At 35.1% G+C, this 21242-nt stretch overlaps 4 protein-coding genes across 5 annotated transcripts in view; 2 read left to right on the top strand and 2 right to left on the bottom strand.

The window, feature by feature from the left end:
• LOC132205138 (proton channel OtopLc-like) overlaps positions 1-5804 on the bottom strand; it is a 41654-nt gene extending 35850 nt beyond the window's left edge. Inside the window, exon 1 of the mRNA XM_059634023.1 lies at positions 5170-5804. The gene's annotated coding sequence lies outside the window, so the exon portion shown is untranslated. The remainder of the gene's footprint in view (positions 1-5169) is intronic.
• On the top strand, positions 2930-4554 carry LOC132205282 (uncharacterized). Its single transcript, XM_059634240.1, has 3 exons — positions 2930-3169; positions 3742-3994; positions 4225-4554. Exons 1-3 carry the CDS (start codon positions 3078-3080, stop codon positions 4354-4356), a joined length of 477 nt encoding a protein of 158 aa, XP_059490223.1. The 5' UTR covers positions 2930-3077; the 3' UTR covers positions 4357-4554.
• A 3-nt stretch (positions 5805-5807) lies between the features above and the next one.
• Positions 5808-16612, top strand: LOC132205133 (uncharacterized). 2 transcript variants are annotated; one of them, XM_059634014.1, is made up of 13 exons: positions 5808-6106; positions 12229-12396; positions 12541-12657; positions 12709-12827; positions 12885-13089; positions 13141-13497; positions 13555-13668; positions 13913-14149; positions 14210-14320; positions 14378-14544; positions 14601-14808; positions 14866-15290; positions 15357-16612. In XM_059634014.1, exons 2-13 carry the CDS (start codon positions 12250-12252, stop codon positions 15874-15876), a joined length of 2727 nt encoding a protein of 908 aa, XP_059489997.1. In that variant the 5' UTR covers positions 5808-6106; positions 12229-12249; the 3' UTR covers positions 15877-16612. The 2 variants fall into 2 exon arrangements, with proteins under 2 accessions (XP_059489997.1, XP_059489998.1); XM_059634015.1 differs by lacking the exon at positions 5808-6106 and adding an exon at positions 11745-11767.
• Positions 16613-16620: 8 nt separating this feature from the next.
• LOC132205135 (uncharacterized) lies at positions 16621-21209 on the bottom strand. Its single transcript, XM_059634019.1, has 8 exons — positions 21074-21209; positions 20383-20931; positions 20199-20316; positions 20048-20143; positions 19873-19987; positions 18948-19547; positions 18464-18872; positions 16621-18348 (listed from the first exon to the last, which is right to left on the bottom strand). Exons 2-8 carry the CDS (start codon positions 20926-20928, stop codon positions 17755-17757), a joined length of 2478 nt encoding a protein of 825 aa, XP_059490002.1. The 5' UTR covers positions 20929-20931; positions 21074-21209; the 3' UTR covers positions 16621-17754.
• Between the last annotated feature and the right edge of the window lie 33 nt (positions 21210-21242).

Here is a 21242-nt window from a genome sequence, read left to right as displayed (position 1 = left end):
ACCAGTACATCGATCTGCTTATTTTTGCATACGAGTACTAATGTTCTCATTTTAACTAAACCTTTTCACGTTCTGCGCGCTGCGAGAAATCAGACACGCTCTCATGAGCACAAAACGCACAGATTGCACTTCCGTGAGAATTTTTAAGAAAAAATTCTTGATTGACGCTGATAAGATAATGGCTTATAATTAACGGCTACCGCGATGGCATTCACTGAAATTATATAAAGGCAATAATGATATTCCAAGATGTTCTCTTGTTTGATTGGGATATTCCGTTTATTTGCATTATTATTATTTTTTTTTTAATTTCATTGTAAAATTAAAGTAAAAATTGTCTGCTTGGTTTTATTAGGATTGTCCATTTGAGTCTGTATTTTGAGGGAGGGACGATACAAATCATAAAAAATTTCTGTATCACTTTATTTCGGCAGTGAATAATTTTTATTGTTAGCAGATTTTTACAGTTCGCGTTTTTTGAGTCGAAAAAAGAGAATCAAAAGTTTATTCAAACATTTTCTTCAATATCAGAATATATTATGCATTTTATTTTTGTAGAGTTTTGGCAACACTGCCTCTCACAGGTGGTCTACTTCTCTGAATTTTATAAACGACCCTTTGTCAGATGCTTGGGTAAATACTTTACCTGCGTCCATCGGGAGGAGGGCGATTTCATGTTTGGTTGCTCATTCCACAGAAAATAAATATTTTTCCATATTTCTTTTCAAAGACGCTGACCATTGCTTTATAATCCTAGAGGCGACAGCACTTGTAAATACACATCATAGTTCAAAAAGAATTAGTCACGCTCCCTCAGCTTTTTCTGCTGCTGCGTTCAACCCTATCTTTTGTCAGTCACGCTGGCAGCCTATTCTTCTCCTATCTCTACTCTCTGCGTGAGCTTAAATTTTTGGCAGAATGAACATGAATTTTCTAAAATATTTTAAAGCAATGCTGTGCAATACTCGGTATTTGTCAGAGTAGAAAATGGAAAAAGAATTAAATTGAAAGGTAAAACTTGAGGTGGATTTCATGGAGAATTTAAACCGGACAAACCGAACCTCGTTGCAAAGAAAAAATGAAAAAAAAATCTGCAATTTTTTGTTTGAAATAAAATTAAATTCTCAAAATTTAATTTTTAATTTTTTATGAATTCCTCGCACTTAGTTTTAGTTTGGACACGACAAAACCCAAGGTTTTTAAAGTACCAGCATGCGCAGGTCGCCTTTTGGGGTCAGTTGTCCTGTATTTTTTCATTTTTTCTTTGCCACGAGGTTTGCCCGGTTTCAATTTTTGTGAAAAAGAATTAAATTATTATTCAGCATATTATATTGAATTTACGGTTTTGCAATTAATTACTAAAAATTTGGCACTTTGTGAAAAGGTGAAATATTAAATGGTCACAATTATTTTTTGATTTCAGCACCATTGCGATGGCCGTGTGCCTTGTTATGGCCGTCTCAAGTGCCGAGGCCTTTCGCCTTCCATGGCGTCCACCAACCCAAAGTCAAATTGACGATTTGAGAAACAAGTTTGAGCAGGAACTCCAGAAAATTAGGGATCAATTGCAAAACGCGTTAAATGCTGCAGCCCCAGTTGCCAAAACTGACTTTTATCCGGATATTATCCTCTCCAGAGAGGGTAATATCCGGATAATTTTTCGATTTTGGCAGCTGGGGAGGAAGCACCACTGTCGCGCTGCCCGAAACCACCTTGCCAGCAGAAATTACCACACCAGAGTTACCCTTGGAGGGAAGCACTACCTCCGCGCCCGTAGATGTAACCACCCCCGCAGAAGAAAGTACTACCACTGTTGCGCCAGAAAGCGAGTCCACAGCGGCTTCAGAAGTGACGACCCCTGCTGAAACCACTGCTGAGAGCATCACCTCCACTGCAGCCACGACCCCCGCTCAAAATGAGGTAAATTTCCATGCATGTAATATACTCCTAAATTATTATGTGAATTTTTGGAAGTTTTTTTAAGTGAATAAAAATAAATCAAAAAGCTCATGTAACATAAAATATTATTTCTGTGCTTACAGGACAGCGACGAATCGGACAGCAGTGAATCCAGTGAATCTAATGAGAGTAAGCCAAAGAATTCTAAGGAGAAGAACTCCAAGGAAAATTCAAAGGATAAGAACAAGGATAAGAACAAGGGTGGAAAGAAATAGGTCCAAGCCCAGAAAACAATAGTAGAAAGTGAGACGCGTGTTGCAATATAAATAAATTTTTAAACTCTCACAACACATTTTTAATATATGCATTAACGTATTCAACGAGCTATGCTTAACTATAAATACAAATATGTATGGAACCTCTAAATAAACTTAAAACATAAATCGTTAAAATGTTAGTGTTTCAATATTTTTTTGTCATTAAACCCATAAGTTATATTTTCTAAACGCATGATCTGCAAACAAGACACAACTCTACACTAAAAAAATTAGAGAGAAAAAACACACACACTAAAAAATTAACAACAATCTACAAAAGTGTTCAACTCTGTGATATAATTCAATTATGCATTCAAATTGATAAATAAACTACGATTCAATGATTCAACACATGAAAAAATTTAATTCTTTTCTTTTGCATATATCAAAACTTAAAGTAGTAATTTTACTAATTTTATATATTTCACGTTCAAATTTTTCTGCAGCGCTCTTTTAAACAAAACTAAGTCATAATTAATATCATTGATGATGAAATAAATGGCCATAAAAGAAAAACTAAAGCCTTTATAGATTTTGATATCTGACGCTTGTTTTATTTGGGGGCTTATACAAGCTCACTTTTTACAAGCCACTGGAAATTTCTACACTTTTTACGTCATTAAAGTTGGCAATTTTACTGCTTCTTTTGTTTGTTTTTACTTAAAACTCTAAAATATATTTATTCGCACATAGAGTCAGGTTTAGATATAGTTTGGCACTGAAATGAGAATGGTTTTCCTTATTTATTTTGCCATTTATTGCCGCTGCATTGGATAAGTGAGATTAAGTGATCAAACGAGATAAAGAAAGATCTCCATCTAAGCATACAACAACACGCGCACGCTCCAGCTTCTTGTTGTTATGGTATATAAAGAGCCGGTGGTTGAACTTTCCCAATTTATATTGCTCCTCATCGCGTTCAAAAAGAATATTCTGACCAACATGAGAAACTTGTAAGTGTCTGCACTTCATTTATTTTTTTATTCAACTTTTTATTCTGCAATCTCCCTTTAATTTTTTTCAATTTATTGCAATAATTATGTTTATACTTTTCATCAATTCATGGTCATCCAAATTAATAATTTTAGTGGCATAAACAGTGTGGTTGCCTTCAAGTTAATTTTTTTCTCTTTCAATTTTATTAATTTTGCTGTTTAACTGCTAATAAAGAACTTCTGTGCTGGATAAATAAATTTGCAAAAAGGATGGCCCCATCTGCTCGGTCATTTTTCCAACTATATAATTACTGCATGATTTACTTGCTTGTCACATATTCACACTGAGAACTTTTATCCGTACCAGATCCGTACCAAAAGCATTTCAAATGAAAATATGGTGCTTTATAATAATTTCATGACTAATAAATTTTTGCACTATTAGTTTTGTTCTAAATTCATTTGAAAAATAACATGTAACACTAAAAATAATCAATATCATATTAATTTTTATGCTCCATAGCAATTATATTTACTATTATTTCGCTTTTTATAGCAAAGAAAAAATATATAACATTTAAAATTTGCAGCAGTGCTTCAGTGGCCCTGTGCCTTTTGGTGGTTGTCTGCATCTCGCAGGCCCACCGACTGCCCATTTTCAAACCTCCGCCATTTTTGCAAGACAAAGTCGACGAGCTGAAAGACGCCGCCGAAAACTTGCATGACAAACTCGAGGATCAACTGAACCACATCAGGGACCATCTTAACGACCTCATCAATGGTGGCCGTGACGAAACTCTTCCACCTATTGAGACAACCTCCCTGCCCATCATCACAACCAAGGTAAAGTGTTAAATTGTGTCATAGTTGTGAGGAGCGTAAATAAGTGACTTGTGTTTGTTGAATTTTAAACTTAACATTTTAGGCAGTGAACCAAACTATACAGTTCCATTTTTTGTTGATTGATTATAAAATTAAAAAGTAATTAAAAAAAATAATAAAAAATGTAAAAATTTTAACGTCAAAAATTTCAAAAATATTTCATCATGTAATAATATCTGTCTAAACTTTAGGCCCCAGCTGAAGAGGAGAGCGATGAGTCAAATGAGAGTGGCAGCAAATCAAAGGAATCGAATGAAAGCAAGAAGTCCAAGGAATCAAATGAAAGCAAAAAGTCCAAGGAATCCGGTGGAAAATCAAAGTAGATCAGAATTTCCAAAAGGATGACACAGGTGTATAACTTGGGATGGTAACGACACTTCTTTTATATATCAAATTAATGAACAGTATAGAATTATTTCAAAGGTGTTTAGCCACAACTGAAAAAATATACTGTAATGCATAATGATATAATTTTTTATCTTAATAAACACAATTTGCAACTAAAAATAAATATTACACAATTTAATTGCATCCAAACCCCATGTTTTTCATTCTACGAAAAGATTAAAAACATAATCCAAGAATAGTAATTAATGCGCACATTTTATCAGCTAAATGTTTTCTTTTAATACCAACAATCAAGAAATTTTATGAAGTTTGATTCTAGGGTAATTTCTAAATTTTGTATTAAAATTCTGCAGCATTCGTAAATTCCAAAGCCAAGTGCTGGCTAAGCGGATATCTTAAAAAACAATTTTATTACTTAATCAGCCTCTTAGATACGTTATTATGACAAGAAGTTCATTCAATTATGTACATAATTATGAACAATTCATAAAATTAAAAGATCAGAAGATCCCTCATTCGGTAACAAATGGTAAAGGCAAAACGCTTGTCTCTATTGCGTGATGCGTCTTTTCCCGGGAGATGTTTAAAGTGGTATGTAGTGCAGATATGATATTCAATAAGTAATGAATTCTTAAAAAAATATTAGATCTATTCCTTAAACGTTGAATAACATTTAACATGCCATTGCATTATTGCCTATATTTCTCTATAAGTTGCAAAAAGGAGTAAGAAGTAGTGTTGCTAAAACGAAATTTTAATTTGAAGAAAAAATATAAAATTGTACTTACCAGGAAAATTCCTCGCCTTTCCTCCTCTTCATTCCAACGTTTATAGCAATAAAGCGACGGTGCGGGTGCGTGGGATGCCGAGCTGATGAATCTTGTTACACTTCACTTAAAACACACTCTTATTGTTAGGTCTTTTCTCTTTTTGACGCTCCGCAGTAAGTCCAGTAAATTGTAATTTAGAAAAATACGCCAGGATTTAATAAACCGAAAAAACCAGTTCATTATCGCAAACGGGAAAATAATTATTCGGCCGAGCTGGCTTATTAGCAAATAAAGAAACCGAAAGAAACATTTTTAATATTTAAACTAAAATGAGAATAATGACATTCTTAAATTTACAATTTACGACTGTTCCAGAGAAGCTTCTTAATTACGCTTGAACTCTGATCGTCTGATGTTTCCAAAAATTTAACGAATTTCTGGATGGTGATGGGAATCGGAGAATGCATGATTTGATTGCTTTTTGGATTGTGTGAAATTTGGAGTGGGCTCGTGGGTTGGGTTCACTGCTTCAAGTGCTTGACCGGCGCACGCAGCTCGACGCACACTTTACACAGAAAAATACTCAGCAACACGCGCCTTTCACTTCCACGATGTTATGTTTTGCTTTTGCGCGTTTCAGTCGGTTGGCGCGGCGCAATGTTGTCGGTGTTCGTTCATGTTCAGTCGTGAGTGCACAGCCGAGGGGGGACGAGCGCGTCGGTCTCGCCAGCGCTTGCGAAACACCTGGACCAGGCGAGCTGCTCTGGGCGTTCCCCGCAGATCGAAAACTATCATTCATAATCATAGTTTCGTTGTGCTGGTAATTACACAAGTTGCGCGACAGTTGAGTGAAAGTAGTGGCAGTGAATTTTCGGGCAGCGGTTTTGAGCAACGTCTTCTGTCAAGGCTGGAAGGCAAATACGTACGGACCGATAGAAACAGAAATACTGCATAGGTAAGGATTATAATTTCACTCCCAAAATTAAAAAAAAAAAGTTGCAGAGGTGGTCGAAATTTCCTGATTTTTTTTCTACTAATAATTGCCAAAAGTTATACGTGTTCCAATCACACACGTCTTTTGATTTTCCAATAATGATCTCTTAATAATTGACCTTTTTTCAGTTTGTTTCAAAAAAATGCCGAGTTTTTCTACTGTAACTGCAACATTTACTTCCTAACACGCTTTTACTTGAAAAAAAAAACAGACTGAAATTTCTGTTTACAATTATCTGCCTGTGGATTATTCGAGTTGTTGATTACTTTTTAAATTTTTTTTAAATATTATGGAAAAAGACTGGTATCTTATTAATAATATATTGTTATAATAGAATATAATTGGCAATATTAAATTTATATCCCGTTTTCTGAGTTCCTGTTCTGGTTAACTGTATAAAATCAAATTAAATTGCAATGGAATCTAATAATGCAGCATTCAACTTTGCATTCGACTATTGTTTCTAATGAAAAACAGGAATCAAAATAGCCAATCGTTGCAAAAAAGGCAGAACATCAAAGCGCAATGCTATATAATAGCCAGTTTAAGCATTGAATTTATTCTTTAAAATTTATAATTGAATTTTTGACAATGTCTCATAAAAAGAATTTCATTTTCTTAATAGAAGATAATTTTAATTAATTCTATTGTAATCTAAGCAACCAAAACATGTTGAATGCTATTTATGTAATTTCTGTTCACATTTGCAAAATGCTTATTAACAATAGGTTTATATCGGATTTGACACATCGTTTTTTCTGCAGAATGGACCGGTGTTTGTGTTTTCCGGAGGCAAAAGAAAGATTATTTTCTGAGAGAAGATAATTCTTAACAGCATCCCCCTCCCTCCGTGTTTAGAAAGTTGCTCTCCCCAAGTTTAAGATTACTGCAGGGTGATGCTGTGCAGTGTGCAGTTTTATCTCATTGATGCAGATCACGTTGCCTTATTCAAAGAAATACATAGTGCCACTTGCCAGCAACTTTGTTACACGTGCCTGGACAAAACAGGTTTTCTCTCTATGGCGTCTCCTAGCTGCGCAAATAGTATCGCAGTAAAATGATGCATCATCCTTGAAATCACATGCTACAATGGCCAATAATGTCTTCATTGTTACACTGAAACGCGTTACAATACTTCGCCCTAGTCGGATCACGTGTGAAAAAATTAAATAATAAATATTATATGTTCTGTCTGCAGAAAATTTGTAAAGAAATTTTCATTTAAAAAGAGAAAGTGAAGATTTTCGCTAATCATTTATATTTCTATTCTTTAATAGAGGAAAAATCAACCATCTTGAGAAAAGGCAGGCCTAATAAAGCGAGTAACAGTCTCTTGAATAATGCGTGACATGCACAGTTATTTAATTTTTGTGCCATTCTGATATTGTTGAGTATTAATTGCGCACAAATATAATGTTCTCATGAGAAACGTCTCTTGTCTCGCGAAATTTAACACCTACAGCGCTTTACACGACAGGAAAGGACTCCGTACATAATATACTTTACATTATTATTTAATGGTTATAATGTTATCCTTTCCGAGAGCTTTATTTGTCATACAAACCAGATTGTGTTGAGCTCATTTGAAGCCAAAAAAATGAAGCAGAACGTTTGGTAGGGCGATGCAGCCACATAACACTTTCTTAATAGTGTATTCAAATTGATTGTAATAAACAAGTTAAAATTAATTATGCGTGTGTTTAGAGGTAAAATATTTTACTATGCCGTTGGTTTTTGGGCTCCGATCTGTAACAATTAGCCAATAGCGGCCTTTCATCTCAGGTTAATATTTCTAGAATTTTCAAACTTTTTATGTCTGCAAGTTTTTATATTTTTAAGCAATTCAAATAATTTTTTTTAAATGTTGAATCTATTAATTACTTTTCTAAATTGAAATAATCAGTGATCAAAAATAAAAATAAAGAGAGAAAACTCGAGCAGACCCGCCGATCACATTTGGCAAACCGCCCAACTAAAATTGCAGCTGAGCTGGTCGAGCTGCTGGTAAATTAGCAGCGAACTTAAGTTGTTACAACATCACAGTCACGACACTTTGTTGCGCCACGTTAATTTTAATTTAGTCAGTCTGCATTTCTGTTGTGATGCGACAACCTCCTTACCGCACCGCTGATTTTAGTATATTTTAACTTTATTCTCTAGCATTAAAAATATAATTTCAGCACTGCTTCCATCTCTAGATTTAGTTGCTTTTGTACTATTTACCCTTTGACCCATCAAAGGTCAATATATTTCTATTTATTCATTTTTTTAGAACAAAAGGAAGAGAATACTGAGTCAAGGCAGGTCGTGTTGTATAAGGGAAATAAGTTATCTCTTTTAATGTATCTAGAGGGGCCTCTGATGAAATTCAAACATACTTATTTTTTTTTTTACTAATTTTTTTTACTTGTTGATTGAGACCGCATAAATACTTTTTTGGGCGCTAAATTTTCTGTCGGTTGCAGGTGACTTTTGTTAATTCTTGAAGTTTTTTAAAGGCACAATCGTATTTTAAGTAGATAACAAGCGTACACCGACTGGCATTGTTTTGCTTAAAATTTTTGTACTTTGCGTATAAATGCAAAACGCTTAAAATCTTGTCCAATTCTTGCTTTTAAAAGATAATTTAGAAGGTAGTTTGCGTTGGAGCGAGATACCAATGGCAATTAGTTTTTATCGCGACTTCTGTTTCCGGTGGAGCTGACAAGAGGCAAAAGAAAATCACTGAAGCAGCTAAATAAACAATTATATAGCGCAATAAAGTATTGAAGCAAATAGTGTACCTGAACTCTTATATATAAAGTTACAAAGATTAAAAAGTTCAATTACTGGCAATCCAATCCTATCCTGCAATTTGAATGAGAATTTCGTATTTCTCCCATGAGGAAATATTTAAATTTAAAATATTTGAAAAGGTGTTTAATGCTCAGTGCTCGGCCTTATTAATTAAAAATATTTTTCTTCTTTCATTGCTGTTTGTGTTATGTATTCCATATTTATGCTTTTGTTAAGAAGTTGACGGTCCGTCGAGTCATGGCTTTCAAATTCCCATAACCTCAAAAACTTTGCATACAATCTGTAATATTCTTAAAATGCGGTTAGCCATGCAGCACTTTTTTAATGTGTTATATTATTTCCTATAATGCAGTGTTGCCAGAAAGCGTTTGCAGATTCCAGACTCATGAAACTACCGTTCTCTACCTCGATGGTCTGTTGGTTGGTCTATATGTATAATTTTGTATGGCTTATGAGGTGGCTGACCTTCACTGCTTTAAGATTTACGTATACACGTGCCTTTTTCGCTCTTTGCCTAGATACACAACGCGTAGGCGCAAATCAACTTCTTTTTATCCTCTGAACATTTAATTTTGAAGCTAAAATTATGTTGAACTTATTTGGTAGATTTATGTTTAAATAACGCGGTTTAGTTTTCTAAAATATACAAGCCTTAAGGAAATTTTAATCATGCTGATTTGTAACCGATGCGAACACAATAAAATAAATATATTCTGCTGGCTTTCTAATTTCTTACTTCCGATTTTTATTCATTTTTTAATTCAAGAAATCAGTTGGAAATCAGCCGATTTCTTATTTCTTTGGGCATCACATGCATCTGTCTTATTATTTGTGAAGAAACAATGATAAAATATCTTTTCGAAAGGAATAAAGATTTTTGTACTGCTTTTAGGAAAAATTGAAACTTCCTCTAATTCAATTATATTTCAACTTTCACTTAATCAATTTATTTATTGATAAAAATTTAATAAACTTCAAATTTTATTAAAGAACTACTATTATATTTAAGGGATTGCATTTATCACAGAAACACTTCAAAACCTCATTTGATAGACACTGCTGTGGCCAATGCTTTTTACTTTTTTAAATCCAACATTATTTTTTAACTTAATTTTTTTTAAGAAATCAGAAAGTTAGTGTGTATACGCAGCTTTCAACCTTGGTCTCATTTTTTGATGCCTCTATTATTGACCCAGAAGAGTTTGCTCATTCTCGCAGTCAAAAAATGCGCGCGCACATCTGTGAATCACTTTTGCTCCGACTCTGCCTGATACTTACTATTGTTATTTTGAATAGAAACATTTAATACACCCAGTCATGCTCTGCAAGCGAATTCCTGTTCGTCCTGTGTTGCTTTTTTTTATCAACACGCATTATTTGCCCCTAAAAAGATCAGGCCGCCATCCTAGCATGGCAAATAATTGTGTTAATTGAGCTAATTCAATTAATAACGCTCACACATATGCGCACAGACTGGAATTTAAATTATTTTAAATAATTATTTTGTTTGGAAATATTGACACTCGAGAAGATGATCATGGAAGTGAAAAACTCAGGTTTTTCCTCATTATAAAAAATTGTTTTTATTAAAAATCAAGAAGTTACCATAGTTTTGGTCACGGTCTGCGACCTTATTTCATGAGCAAGAAAAAAAAATCAGCAAATATTGGAAAACCACATTTTTTAACAAACAAAATTAAAAATCTTAAAAATAACAAATGCAAGTATCAACCTATTTCATGAGCAAACGCGCTGCTTGCTGCCTATACAAGAAATGAGTTAACTAAAAAGACAGATTGACTGGGGAGATGATCTTATTGTTAATTGGGAGATTAGCGCGCAGCCGACCACGGGGGCGCCTATAATGACGTCAGGCACATTAGGCGCTTTTGAGACGAAGCTGTCTTCTTCCTCCCTCAAAGACAAATAAATTTAAAAAAAGCAACCATCAAAGACCTTCTATAAAAGCTTTTCTATCACAAGCAAAAGCCAATCTGGTTAGCGCAGAAATTTCATGTGCCCCTGAAACCAACTGCCCCAATTAAAATGGAGCAGGGTTCTGTGTACTTGAGGATATTGCGCTAAATTCCATGTGCAATCTATAAATCTTTAAAGCAATCATTTCATCTCGATCCTTGAGTAGTCTCAAGGAAAATCCAGAGCAGTTTTTTAGCCGCTCAAAATGTTTTATCTTTTTGAGACACTAAAGATAATTTTATTCTAACCTGCAAGAAAAAAAAATTAGTTTCTTTTTGACAACTAGTAATCTTGACATGTATTATATGTAACGAGAAGTATGTCAATAGGTCATTTTATTTGCATTGCATAGATTACATCATAGCTTGAGAGCGAACACTTTCCTATCCGCGCAATAAAAAAAATTGACACACCGTTGTCACTTTTTCATGGCTATATAGCGCCTCTAAAATTTTTAATCTACATGATAATATAAATTTTACTTTCTCCTGATAATATTCAGATTCCAATAATTATTTTACAATTTTTGTATCGAATTGTGATTCGAAGAATGTTTCCGTGATTTTTTTCTTTTAGAAAGAGAATGTAAATGTGACATTTAGTTTTATAATTTACGTAACGAATTAAAGGGAGAGTTTGTCTAGAACGGGTTGCCCAGGTCAGGAATCAGACAAGTGTGGCTGATGTGAAACTTAAATGTCCCGATCTTTATTAGGATTGATATGCTTTGTCTCCTTTGGTGCTCTAGGGGCGTCGTTCCATCCCGATGAGATCATCTTTCCGCAGCTGCGTGTCGGCCGCTCAGATCTTGGTGACTTCATCTTTCTGCAGCTGCAGATCTTGGCCTAGGTCCATAATAATTTCTTCCTTCGCAAAGGCGATTCGATTCGTCTTGCTAAAATTATGGACAGTGTCTTTAAAATTTCTGTTTTGTGCTATATTTCTTCTTTTTCAATGAAATTACTTATTTCAAATGAAGTAAATATTTTTAAAGTGGGTAGAAAATAGGCAAAAAGTATGAAAACATATTTGTATTGAAATTTTTCCCGAGCTCCAAACTTTGAAAGGAAATTTAACATCTTTGAACAGATTTTATCTTTAGCAGCATGACGAGTGAAGAAAAATGTACTAAAAAAGACATGTTATAAGACTAAAAAATTATATTTCCTTATTAAAACTTAGAAATCATATTTTAATGATTTTTCTCGCCCTTGAGCAATCGCGTCACTAGATATTTTAATCTTTAATTTTTTTTCATTCTCAATATTATATTATGGCTATTTACAAAACCATGCGAATCTTGTTCACAGTTGGATTTTTGACAAGTAATCATGCAGCGGCCACCGCGCATAAAAGCTGACCCAGATGGACCACCTATGAATATAAAAAGAGAGGAGGTGGTTTCAAGAATAACCATTCCTGCCCAGCAAAGCCAACTAGATTTGCGCACAAACCATACTGCTCAATTTACCAGATCTGTAAGTTAAAGTTTTTCTTCTGTAACATTTAATACTTTTAAACTTAAGTTAAAATTGAGTATTTTTTGTTCTTTTGGTTTGAAGCGATTAAAAAGTTAATTAAAAAATATTTTGCCTAATTAAAAATTACTTTTATTATTTTAGTTTTCTGAAGGCTGGAGACAAATTTTAAAAGAATGCAATACCATCCCAGAGGAGCTGCAGGGAATGCAACGCAGTGGAATCTATGTGGACTGCACTATTATTTGTCATGACAAAAAGGTAAATTATAATTTTTTTATTATTCTCTTTTTATCCGACACTTATTTTTAGGAAATAAAATGCCACAAATTGGTTCTTGCCAGAATCAGCCCAGTATTGGAGCAAAAGCTTTATTCGTCTGATTGTATTGAGCTGCGTTTTACACACAAGATTTGCAACTTTTTTGTGGAGTAAGTTTTATTCCTTGATTGAATAATCTTTTTATTTACATTTTTTTATTGATGTAGTTTTGCGTATATTGGAGTTGCAGACAATACTACTTTTGACGAAGCAATTGTATTGTATAAACTCGGGAAACAGGTGGGCTGTGAGGCACTTAAGAAGAATTGTCTCAGTAAATATGAAAGTTTACTCACCATAGAGAACGCATTCAGCAGCTACTGTTATCTTGATGCTGACCAAGATGATGATTTTGTCCTTCTGTGCTTAGAGGTGAATTAATTTTTTTTAGAGAAATCTAATATTTTTTGTTGTTTATTTCAGTTCATCAAAACAAATGCTGACAGATTGCTTAAAAAATATCCATTTGTTTACATTTCAAATGACGAGAGCGTGAATCTGCTGTCTAAAAGCCAAGTTCGGCGGATCCTCAGTGAAGAAAATATGAACATTTCAAGTGAACTGTGCCTTCTGAAAGCTTTGGAGGTTTGGGCTGAGCACTCTGTAGCAGAAGCAGGAAATCCTAAAAGCCATGAAACCATCCGAGCGGAGGTTGAGTCGCTGCTACCAAAAATACGCATTCTTATGCTGAGCAATCAAGACTTATCAGAATTCCTCTCCAACACAAGGATGTTTGATCAGGCTGAAATTGCGGCAATTGTGTATGCTCATATTCATAAGGTAAAATCGTATTTTTTTTTTTATGTGTTACAAAAGTGGGAAAAATTAAATTAATAGGATACCACTCAACTTCCTCGCTGTGTGAGCAAAATTCGCTGTCCGCGTGATCCTATTCAAAGACCAATATTTAGACGAGCATCCTCTTTGGAATCAAACAAAGGAAATGTGCAGGTAAAAATGAAAATGAAATTTTAAAAATACCACACTTAATTTTGATAGTGTAATTTTGTTACTATTGATCTTTGACAATCTTTGATAAGCTTAGTATTGAAATTGATTTTTTTTTCTTATTTAAAGTATTTTTTAATTTCTCATCGTTTTATGTATTAATTGATCTTTTTGAATATATCTTAAAATTTAATGAGACAAAATTAGAAGATCGCAATAAAATTAGTAATAATTTATCATTTTTAAGGCTGCTCACGTAGTTCAGCAGACTTTACAATCACCCACCATAACAGCAGACACCACCTGGCTGTCACCACCAACTGACCTTCGGCAAAGTTCTTCAAGCAGCCGACCTTCTGATCATGAGCCTCCTCTCACAAAAAGGCCAAAGTTACACTCTGAGAGTTCAGAGCCCAAGAGTAGACCTTCAGAAAAAATGGTGATAATTCAGGAGGACCCCAAAGCCTTTGAACAGAGTAAAAAAGTATGGTTTTATGAATATGCCACAAAATATTGACGAACTCAATAATTTATTTTTCATAAGGCTTCTTTGCAATCCCAGCATTCAGATCCAGGTTCAATGTTGATGGTGCACCGAGAACTTGCTGATTGTGCTTTATACGTCATAGATGCAAACAACCCTCATTTTACCAAGGTTTAATTATTGTGAAACCCACTTTTGTTTGGCTAATTATTAGGAATCTTTTATTAGATAATACCCTGTCACCGTGCAATTATAGCCAGGTTTGGAGGCTTCCTGAAAAGCAAAGTGTCCGGGGCTAAATATGGAATGTACGAACGTGCATCACCAGATCTCCCAAGTTTGCCTCTCTATGAAATCATCAGCATTCCAATTTCAATATTTGAAGTTATTCTAAAGTAAGTTTGTGTGTCTGGGTAAAAAGAATTTCTTCAGTTAATTGTTTCTTCTGCAGCTTCTTGTATGACGGCAAGTTGAAGTGGACAAATGAAAAAGATATCCTCAATATCGTTAGCTTTGCAAGGTTCCTTTCTATCACTCCTTTGATGAAGAGATGCGCCGAATATTTAACTCAGATGAAGCCAAGTCCTTCAAAGATATGGGCAGCTCTTATGCTGAGCCAGGAGTTGAATGACAAATATTTGGAGAAACAATGCTTTGAGGTTAGACAATTTGTTTGAAATATAATAGATTTGTTAAAGACATCTCTTAAATTCTAGGTTATAAAAGAAAAGCCTCAGGAATGTTTCGATGGACCTCTGGAAGATATCAAAAAGTGCCCTGTTGAGCTAATTGAAAAGATCAGCGCTTTGAAAACTATCAATGTAGAATCTGAAGTGGATATCATAGTCTTTCTTGAGAAATGGGCCATGGCAAATATAGATCCAGCTTCAAATCAAGCGATTGTTCAACAATTAGTCCAAGAATTGCTTGCACGTTCCATCAGGAATGTACGATTTTTGTCCCTTGACTTGGAACGCTTCAAGGAAATCTCAAAAACACACCTTCTCAGTGAAAATGATCAGAAAGCAGTGTTTGCAGTGCTCAGTGGAAGTTTTGGTGGCAAGCACAAATGTACTCTTTCACAAAAAATTAACACTTGCAAAACACCGCGCTTCAAGACCTACCATTATGGCAATAAAAAGTATTGAAAATTTTTAACAAAACTACATGGTTGGAATGAAAACTAATTTTTGATTGTAATTTACAGATTTACTTCATTCATTATGAGAAAAGAAGACAAAATGGCAAGACTTGTGGTTGACAAAACTGGATCTAGATCTGCATCCATCTCTATTGAAGCAGAAAAAACATTTGTGCTACATGGTTTCACTTTGCACGCTCAGTATTCCTCCGCCTCCAGTTCATATTATAATGAGGATATTATTGTGACAGTTTGGAGTTTGGATTATGCTCAAAAAGAATACGCAATGAAGAGATATTACTTGCTTAAGTATGATCCTGAAGTGAAGTACGGTGGTGATATCAAAATTGTGCTGGCTAGACCAATGATAGTGCAACCCAGAGAAAACAGGTGCTGGGTTATAAAAGTGCAATTAAATGTTAAAGGTGCCTATGAATTTCCTTGTTTGAAATCGGTTGGCACAAAATCCGTACAAATGATACCCTTTATGGACAATCTTTACAAAGTGCGTGACGTTGATGACTGTTGGGGTAATTCAGGGATTTTTAAATCTATTGAGTTGTCAAAGGAGGCCAAGCCTCTTTAAAATCATAGTTCAGCAATTTAACAACTAGCTGACTACTTTCTGACCTCTTTTTTACTGGGTATCGTACAAATTTTGAAGCACAAAATTTTCATTTTAAGGGAAAATTGTATTAGTTTCAAAATTGCTAAAGATTTTTTTTTTTTTAAATTTTGGATTGCACGTTTTTATTGATTATGAGGAAACTACAAACCATTTTGACGTATTATCACTGCTATGACTGCTCTATATATATGGTGCATTTACATCTTTCACGTACAATGTACAATTAGATATTTGTTATTTTGTTGAACTATATTAAATTTAAAGCAATAAAATAGCTAATATCTGGATAAATATTACAAATTGGAAATAAGCAATAACTTTATAAGAGGAGCAAAATGTCATTGTTTTCTTTTTTTTATTAATAATACATTATATAGAGTGAGTGTTAACAAAACTATTAAGAAATGTATCAGTCAATAACTTGCTACAACGAACTTCCTCATTTTTTACTTTTTTTTTAAGTGATGTTATAAACATAACATGAAATCACGAATTGTAAAAATAATTTCATCAAAGCAAAATTGAGATTATTAATAAATATACAATTCTAATTTGAAAATATTTTTTATTTAATTATAAAGCATTGTAAATTTGTTTCTATTAGAACCTCTAGAAGCGCTCAAGACATTATTTTCTTCTGAAGGAGCTGCGGTTGTTTATAATGTGGTGATTTGCAACCAATAAAAAATACATTGGTTTCATATATACGACTTCAGCTATTTTATTAGTAGTAGCAATATTTAGAAGTACAGTAACAGAGCTGTATCTATACCAGTGGCAATTTAATCTGATTTAAATAAATACAATGCCACTCAAAAAACAACTGCATTATTATGTGAATGGGAAAGACTTCCTTTTTAAAATCAACATACATTCACTATGTTGCATCAAATTGAAAATTCTCAAAAGAAACCTCGAAGTTCTAAAATTCTATTTTAATAATTGAAAATAAAATTTAAAAACAGGAATACAACAAATTTAATAACATGTGGCTAATGATTCTTAATATGTGCGCCGCTACTATTTATTTTACAACAAACATATTACGGCAGTGCTATTTTGCTGATTCGTCCAAAGTCCTGCAGGTTACTTTAAATAGGCGATCCACTTTTTGGCACACATCAGCACTTGAAATACACATTACAATCACTCAGAACACCGTACAAAAATTGAGCATCTCCATATGAGATTGAATATATTTTTGTTTATTTTTGAAGACGTTAAATAACAAAAGATTTTTTTTTCAAAATATATAGCAGCACAACTATACTGACAAATGAGCAGCAACATCTTGGCAGCATCCAACAGATTGGCGTCGTTCTAGATTGAAACATTAGTTACAGCCAGTCCGAGGTTCATTGATTATTATACCCTAATTCAAATATGTTGGGTCAAGAGTTTTGAGAAGCTGGCTTTCGAGATCAAAAAATTACAATTTGAGCTGAACTAAATAGCTAAAGGCTACATCAGTGCATTATAATGGTTTGCTTTACTACAGGAAATTTAATGAGTTGTATAATTAACACTAAAGAAAAGAAAAATTTTCTTTAAAAGTTTTCAAATAAATTGGTAAAGCAAAATTTATTAGTTATTCTACAATAAATCCTGAATGGTCCCTACAAACATGAGCAAGTTAACATAAATGAACTGGGCATTGAAAAACCTTGGTGCTGCAAGATATCATGGGAAAACACGTAGGCAACTATTTTGACACAACTAAATCACACCTTGTTAATTTTTACATTGGATTGCTTAAAAAATTTGTTGTGAGTGCCGCTATGCACAACCTTGATGTACATCTAAAAGCACAACTGGCAAAATCTGACACTTTGGCCTTTAAATCTCCAGCCCAAGCGACTTGATGAAACCCCTGAAATCCTCCATGCATGGGTTCTCGAGGATGGCTGCCTTTTCCATCACTGCACATGAATCCGAGTCAAGCACAGGGGCAGTCACAGAGTCAAACATCACGTTTTCTGGAATCTTGTATTGCTTGAGGAATTCAGGGCTCAACTCAAGCTGCTCGCCAGCCTTACTGTCCAGCCTGTAGTCCAGGTAAACTTTGCCGTCTTGCCAGACAAGCCTGAAGGAATTTTCCTCCAAAGGCAACTCATCCAGCTGCTCAAAAAAATCATCTTCGGTGGTTGAAGTGCAGGCAGAATTTTTCCTCGAGGAATCGCCCAAGGGGGTTCCAATGATTTTCTTCTTTCTGGGCAAAAGTGGTCTCCCTTTCAGCTGTGGCACTTCCTTCACAACCGTTGCTTTCTGACGAGCCTTCTCCAGCTTTTCGGCAGCTCGTTTATTTTTCCTCTCTTGTTTGCGATTTTTCTTCACAGGCTTTTTGGGGGCTGGTTTAGTTTGAGCAGGCGGTGGGGTGCTTGGACCTCTAGGCTGTGGTGGAGGAGGAGGTGTTTCGATGCGCCGCATAACCTGGGAAAATTTTTTTTATAAAGACTTCAATTTTATGCTTTGTAATTTTTTTCTAATTTAAATGTTATCTAAAATTGAAATAAAGAAAAGGGAAAAATGAATAAATGACACTAACCGAGTCAAATTCATCCTCCGACTCACTGCAACTCTCATCCTCCGAGTCGGATGGCAGAGAAATTTCCTTGGCCACTTTGCTGTGACTGCAGATGCTGCCATCCGGGTGAACATTCCGGCAAGTGTGTCCCTTCACAGCAACAGCAGCAGTCTTCAGTTTGCGATCGGCTGCAATGCTGGCTCGTACCTGATCAGCTAACTTGTATGTTTCCACCAAATGCTTGAAATGGCCCAGAGTTACAGCGTTGCTTCGCATGTTCTGGTGATTTCTGGCAGCTGAAATTTTTGCCTGCTCCCGCAGAAGTTTCTTCCTCTGACGGCAGTATGTGCTTAGAATTGGCAGCTGCAGCTTCTTGCGCCTGTCCATCAGGGTATTGTGGTACCAATATATTATTTTGCTCACAAATTCCCTGAAAAATATAATCGTAAATGTTACTGAATCCTTTTTTAATCCAATATTCTTAAGAAATTAAACCTTATTTTACCTGAAAAACGAGTGCTTATTGAAAGCACACTCAGGGTCCGTGACCTTGCGATTGTTTTGCCTGTCAATTTGGTAGACAGTGGTGATGAGGTAAATACTCAAGTGCACGAGCGTCACTACTTGGTACTGGCACATGAAGATATTCAATCGGCGTGCTGTCTCAGGAGTGGTGATTTTCTCCACAAAGTCAAACAACGAGTCACCCATTGGCTCAAAATCACCAGCCAGTTCACCAAGGAGCCGACACATGATGAGGTTGTGGATGGTGGAGCCGTACTTGCCTAGCTGAGATGCTACTTCATCGTCGTTTTCAGTGCAAAGCAAGAGCAGCCGCATTAGTTCCTCAAAGTTTTCATCCGTGGCCGACGGAACATGCTGAGTAAATGTGAAGTACTTGTAGTACTCTTCCAGAAAGCTGCAGTCGGAGGCTTTGAGATGACGAAAGCGACGACGACTTCTTTGCCTAATTAGCTTTCGGCCTTTGCTTTTCACTCGGCACCTGACTTTGTATGAGGGCTGTTTCTTGACTTCTCGATGGCCATTCGCGATTGTAATTTGTGGTGAAACCGATTTTTGGTGAAGTGTGTGGCTCACAAATGACCTTTAACAGGCAAAATTTGTTTAAAAATTATTGTCCTTTGTCTAATTTGCATGCAAATTAACACAGTACGAGATTTGTAAAAAAAAATTGAAGCCAATTTTACTCAGTTGTTAAAAATCAAAATTTTGTTTCTTACTTAACTTAAATAAAATTTAGAGCAGAAAAACCTCATTTTATTTCATTAAAGATCTTATTGTACTGGTGAATTTTACAGTTTTACACATTTGCTGTGTCACTTATTAAAAGTGACTCAAAAGAATAAAATTGGATTTATTCAAAGATGATAATTTAATTAAATTGTTTCAAATTAACAGTCTACTCTTACTCTTTGAGCTGTTCAACGACTCCTAAGAGATTTTGAAACCAGACCACACTTCGAATTTGGTCTTCTTTCAGCATCTGAATAATTTCATCAAAGTGAGTTTCTTTTACTGGATTGGCTGAAATGATAGAGTTTATGACATAATATTCTTGCTAAAAATAAAAATTTTTATTCCTACTTTGGTGGTCCCTTTTTCTGCGATGCTTAGTTTCAGGATACGATCGTTTTGTGCAATTGCAGCTGGGATTTATCACATCAGACTCTTGGGTTTCGTCTGAAACAATTGAAAAGATTAATTTTATGTCACAAATGATTTGATTTATTTTTACTTGAATTCAGGCTTGATTGATTGCAGTTTGAATCACTTTTGTTTGGCGTCTTTTTCTTGCTGCCTTTTGGTGAAGCCCCGCAATCAGTATCTAATTTTGATTTTGTATCACGTTCATCCTGAAATAATTATCAGATTATTTTCTGTTAGAGAATATTTGCGTATAACATCATGAGTATCCAGACCTTGTCTTTGGAGAGGTCTATTTGGGTGTCTGCAGCATACTTTGATGAAGAATCAGCAGCATTCGTTGCGACTAGGGGACCAGACAAATCACTATCACCTTCGTAATCAATTTCAATCAGCCTCTTTGCAATCATGTTGACGAGCTGTTTGCTTTTTCTTTTGTGCTGTTCCGGCGGATGCTGCGACAAAGACGAGACAAAAGCCTCAAACGCAATCTCTTGATCCTCCCTAAGACTATTTTCTTCCAGCATCATGGTCAGCAGCTCCATGAAGTGAGGATCATCAGCCGAAATCTCGTCGAGGAAGAGGTCTGAAGAACTTTCTGGTGTCGAGACGGCCGTAAACTGGTAAAACTCGGGTTTATTTGGGCAGCTGAACTGGAAATCTGGACCCTTGGCCGTAGAGTTGCTGGTGCCGTTGTGGCCGTTGACCGCTCCGTTCTTCTTTTTCTTCGACTTCTTACCGCAGTTTTGCACCTTTGGAAAGGGTGCAGACAGCAGAGGGCCGTGGATGGAGCTCATTTCGTTTGGTATGGATGTGCTCATCGCCTAGAATTTTAATTTAAATTGCAAAAATTCTTCCTAAGGTGGTGTCGTATGCACAAGTGCAAGGTGTGCTCGCATTCAACCGCCTCAAGAGCAAAGAATTTCGCTCTTTTTGGTGCACCTTTAAATTTAAATAAAAACTTACATTGTTGGGGATTTAACTGTTGCCTCAAATTACAAAGAAGATGCTTATTTCATATTCAATATCGCCGAAAATTCAGTCAATAAAGACACATTGTTTACACACACTTACACACCTCTTCTGCTCGCATCCATCGGCCTTCGACAGACGTCAGGAGTACCAACATTAGAAA

The sequence above is a fragment of the Neocloeon triangulifer genome, unplaced genomic scaffold, assembly GCF_031216515.1.
Source record: "Neocloeon triangulifer isolate White Clay Creek 2 clone unplaced genomic scaffold, ASM3121651v1 ptg000002l, whole genome shotgun sequence".
NCBI classification, from domain to species: domain Eukaryota; kingdom Metazoa; phylum Arthropoda; class Insecta; order Ephemeroptera; family Baetidae; genus Neocloeon; species Neocloeon triangulifer.
This window is presented reverse-complemented; position numbering and strand designations above follow the sequence as displayed.

What these genes read in the sequence shown, in the direction of transcription:
- LOC132205133 (XM_059634014.1), top strand. Translation starts at nt 12,250, where the DNA reads ATGCAGCGGCCACCGCGCATAAAAGCTGACCCAGATGGACCACCTATG. An exon ending in TTATTTGTCATGACAAAAAG is followed by an intron (nt 12,658 to 12,708) that starts GTAAATTATAAT and finishes ACTTATTTTTAG; the next exon opens with GAAATAAAATGCCACAAATT. An exon ending in TGTATGCTCATATTCATAAG is followed by an intron (nt 13,498 to 13,554) that starts GTAAAATCGTAT and finishes TTAAATTAATAG; the next exon opens with GATACCACTCAACTTCCTCG.
- LOC132205282 (XM_059634240.1), top strand. Translation starts at nt 3,078, where the DNA reads ATGGTATATAAAGAGCCGGTGGTTGAACTTTCCCAATTTATATTGCTC. An exon ending in CTGACCAACATGAGAAACTT is followed by an intron (nt 3,170 to 3,741) that starts GTAAGTGTCTGC and finishes TAAAATTTGCAG; the next exon opens with CAGTGCTTCAGTGGCCCTGT. An exon ending in TGCCCATCATCACAACCAAG is followed by an intron (nt 3,995 to 4,224) that starts GTAAAGTGTTAA and finishes TCTAAACTTTAG; the next exon opens with GCCCCAGCTGAAGAGGAGAG.
- LOC132205135 (XM_059634019.1), bottom strand. Translation starts at nt 20,928, where the DNA reads ATGAGCACATCCATACCAAACGAAATGAGCTCCATCCACGGCCCTCTG. An exon ending in TCAATCAAGCCTGAATTCAA is followed by an intron (nt 20,144 to 20,198) that starts GTAAAAATAAAT and finishes CAATTGTTTCAG; the next exon opens with ACGAAACCCAAGAGTCTGAT. An exon ending in CAGAAAAAGGGACCACCAAA is followed by an intron (nt 19,988 to 20,047) that starts GTAGGAATAAAA and finishes CTATCATTTCAG; the next exon opens with CCAATCCAGTAAAAGAAACT.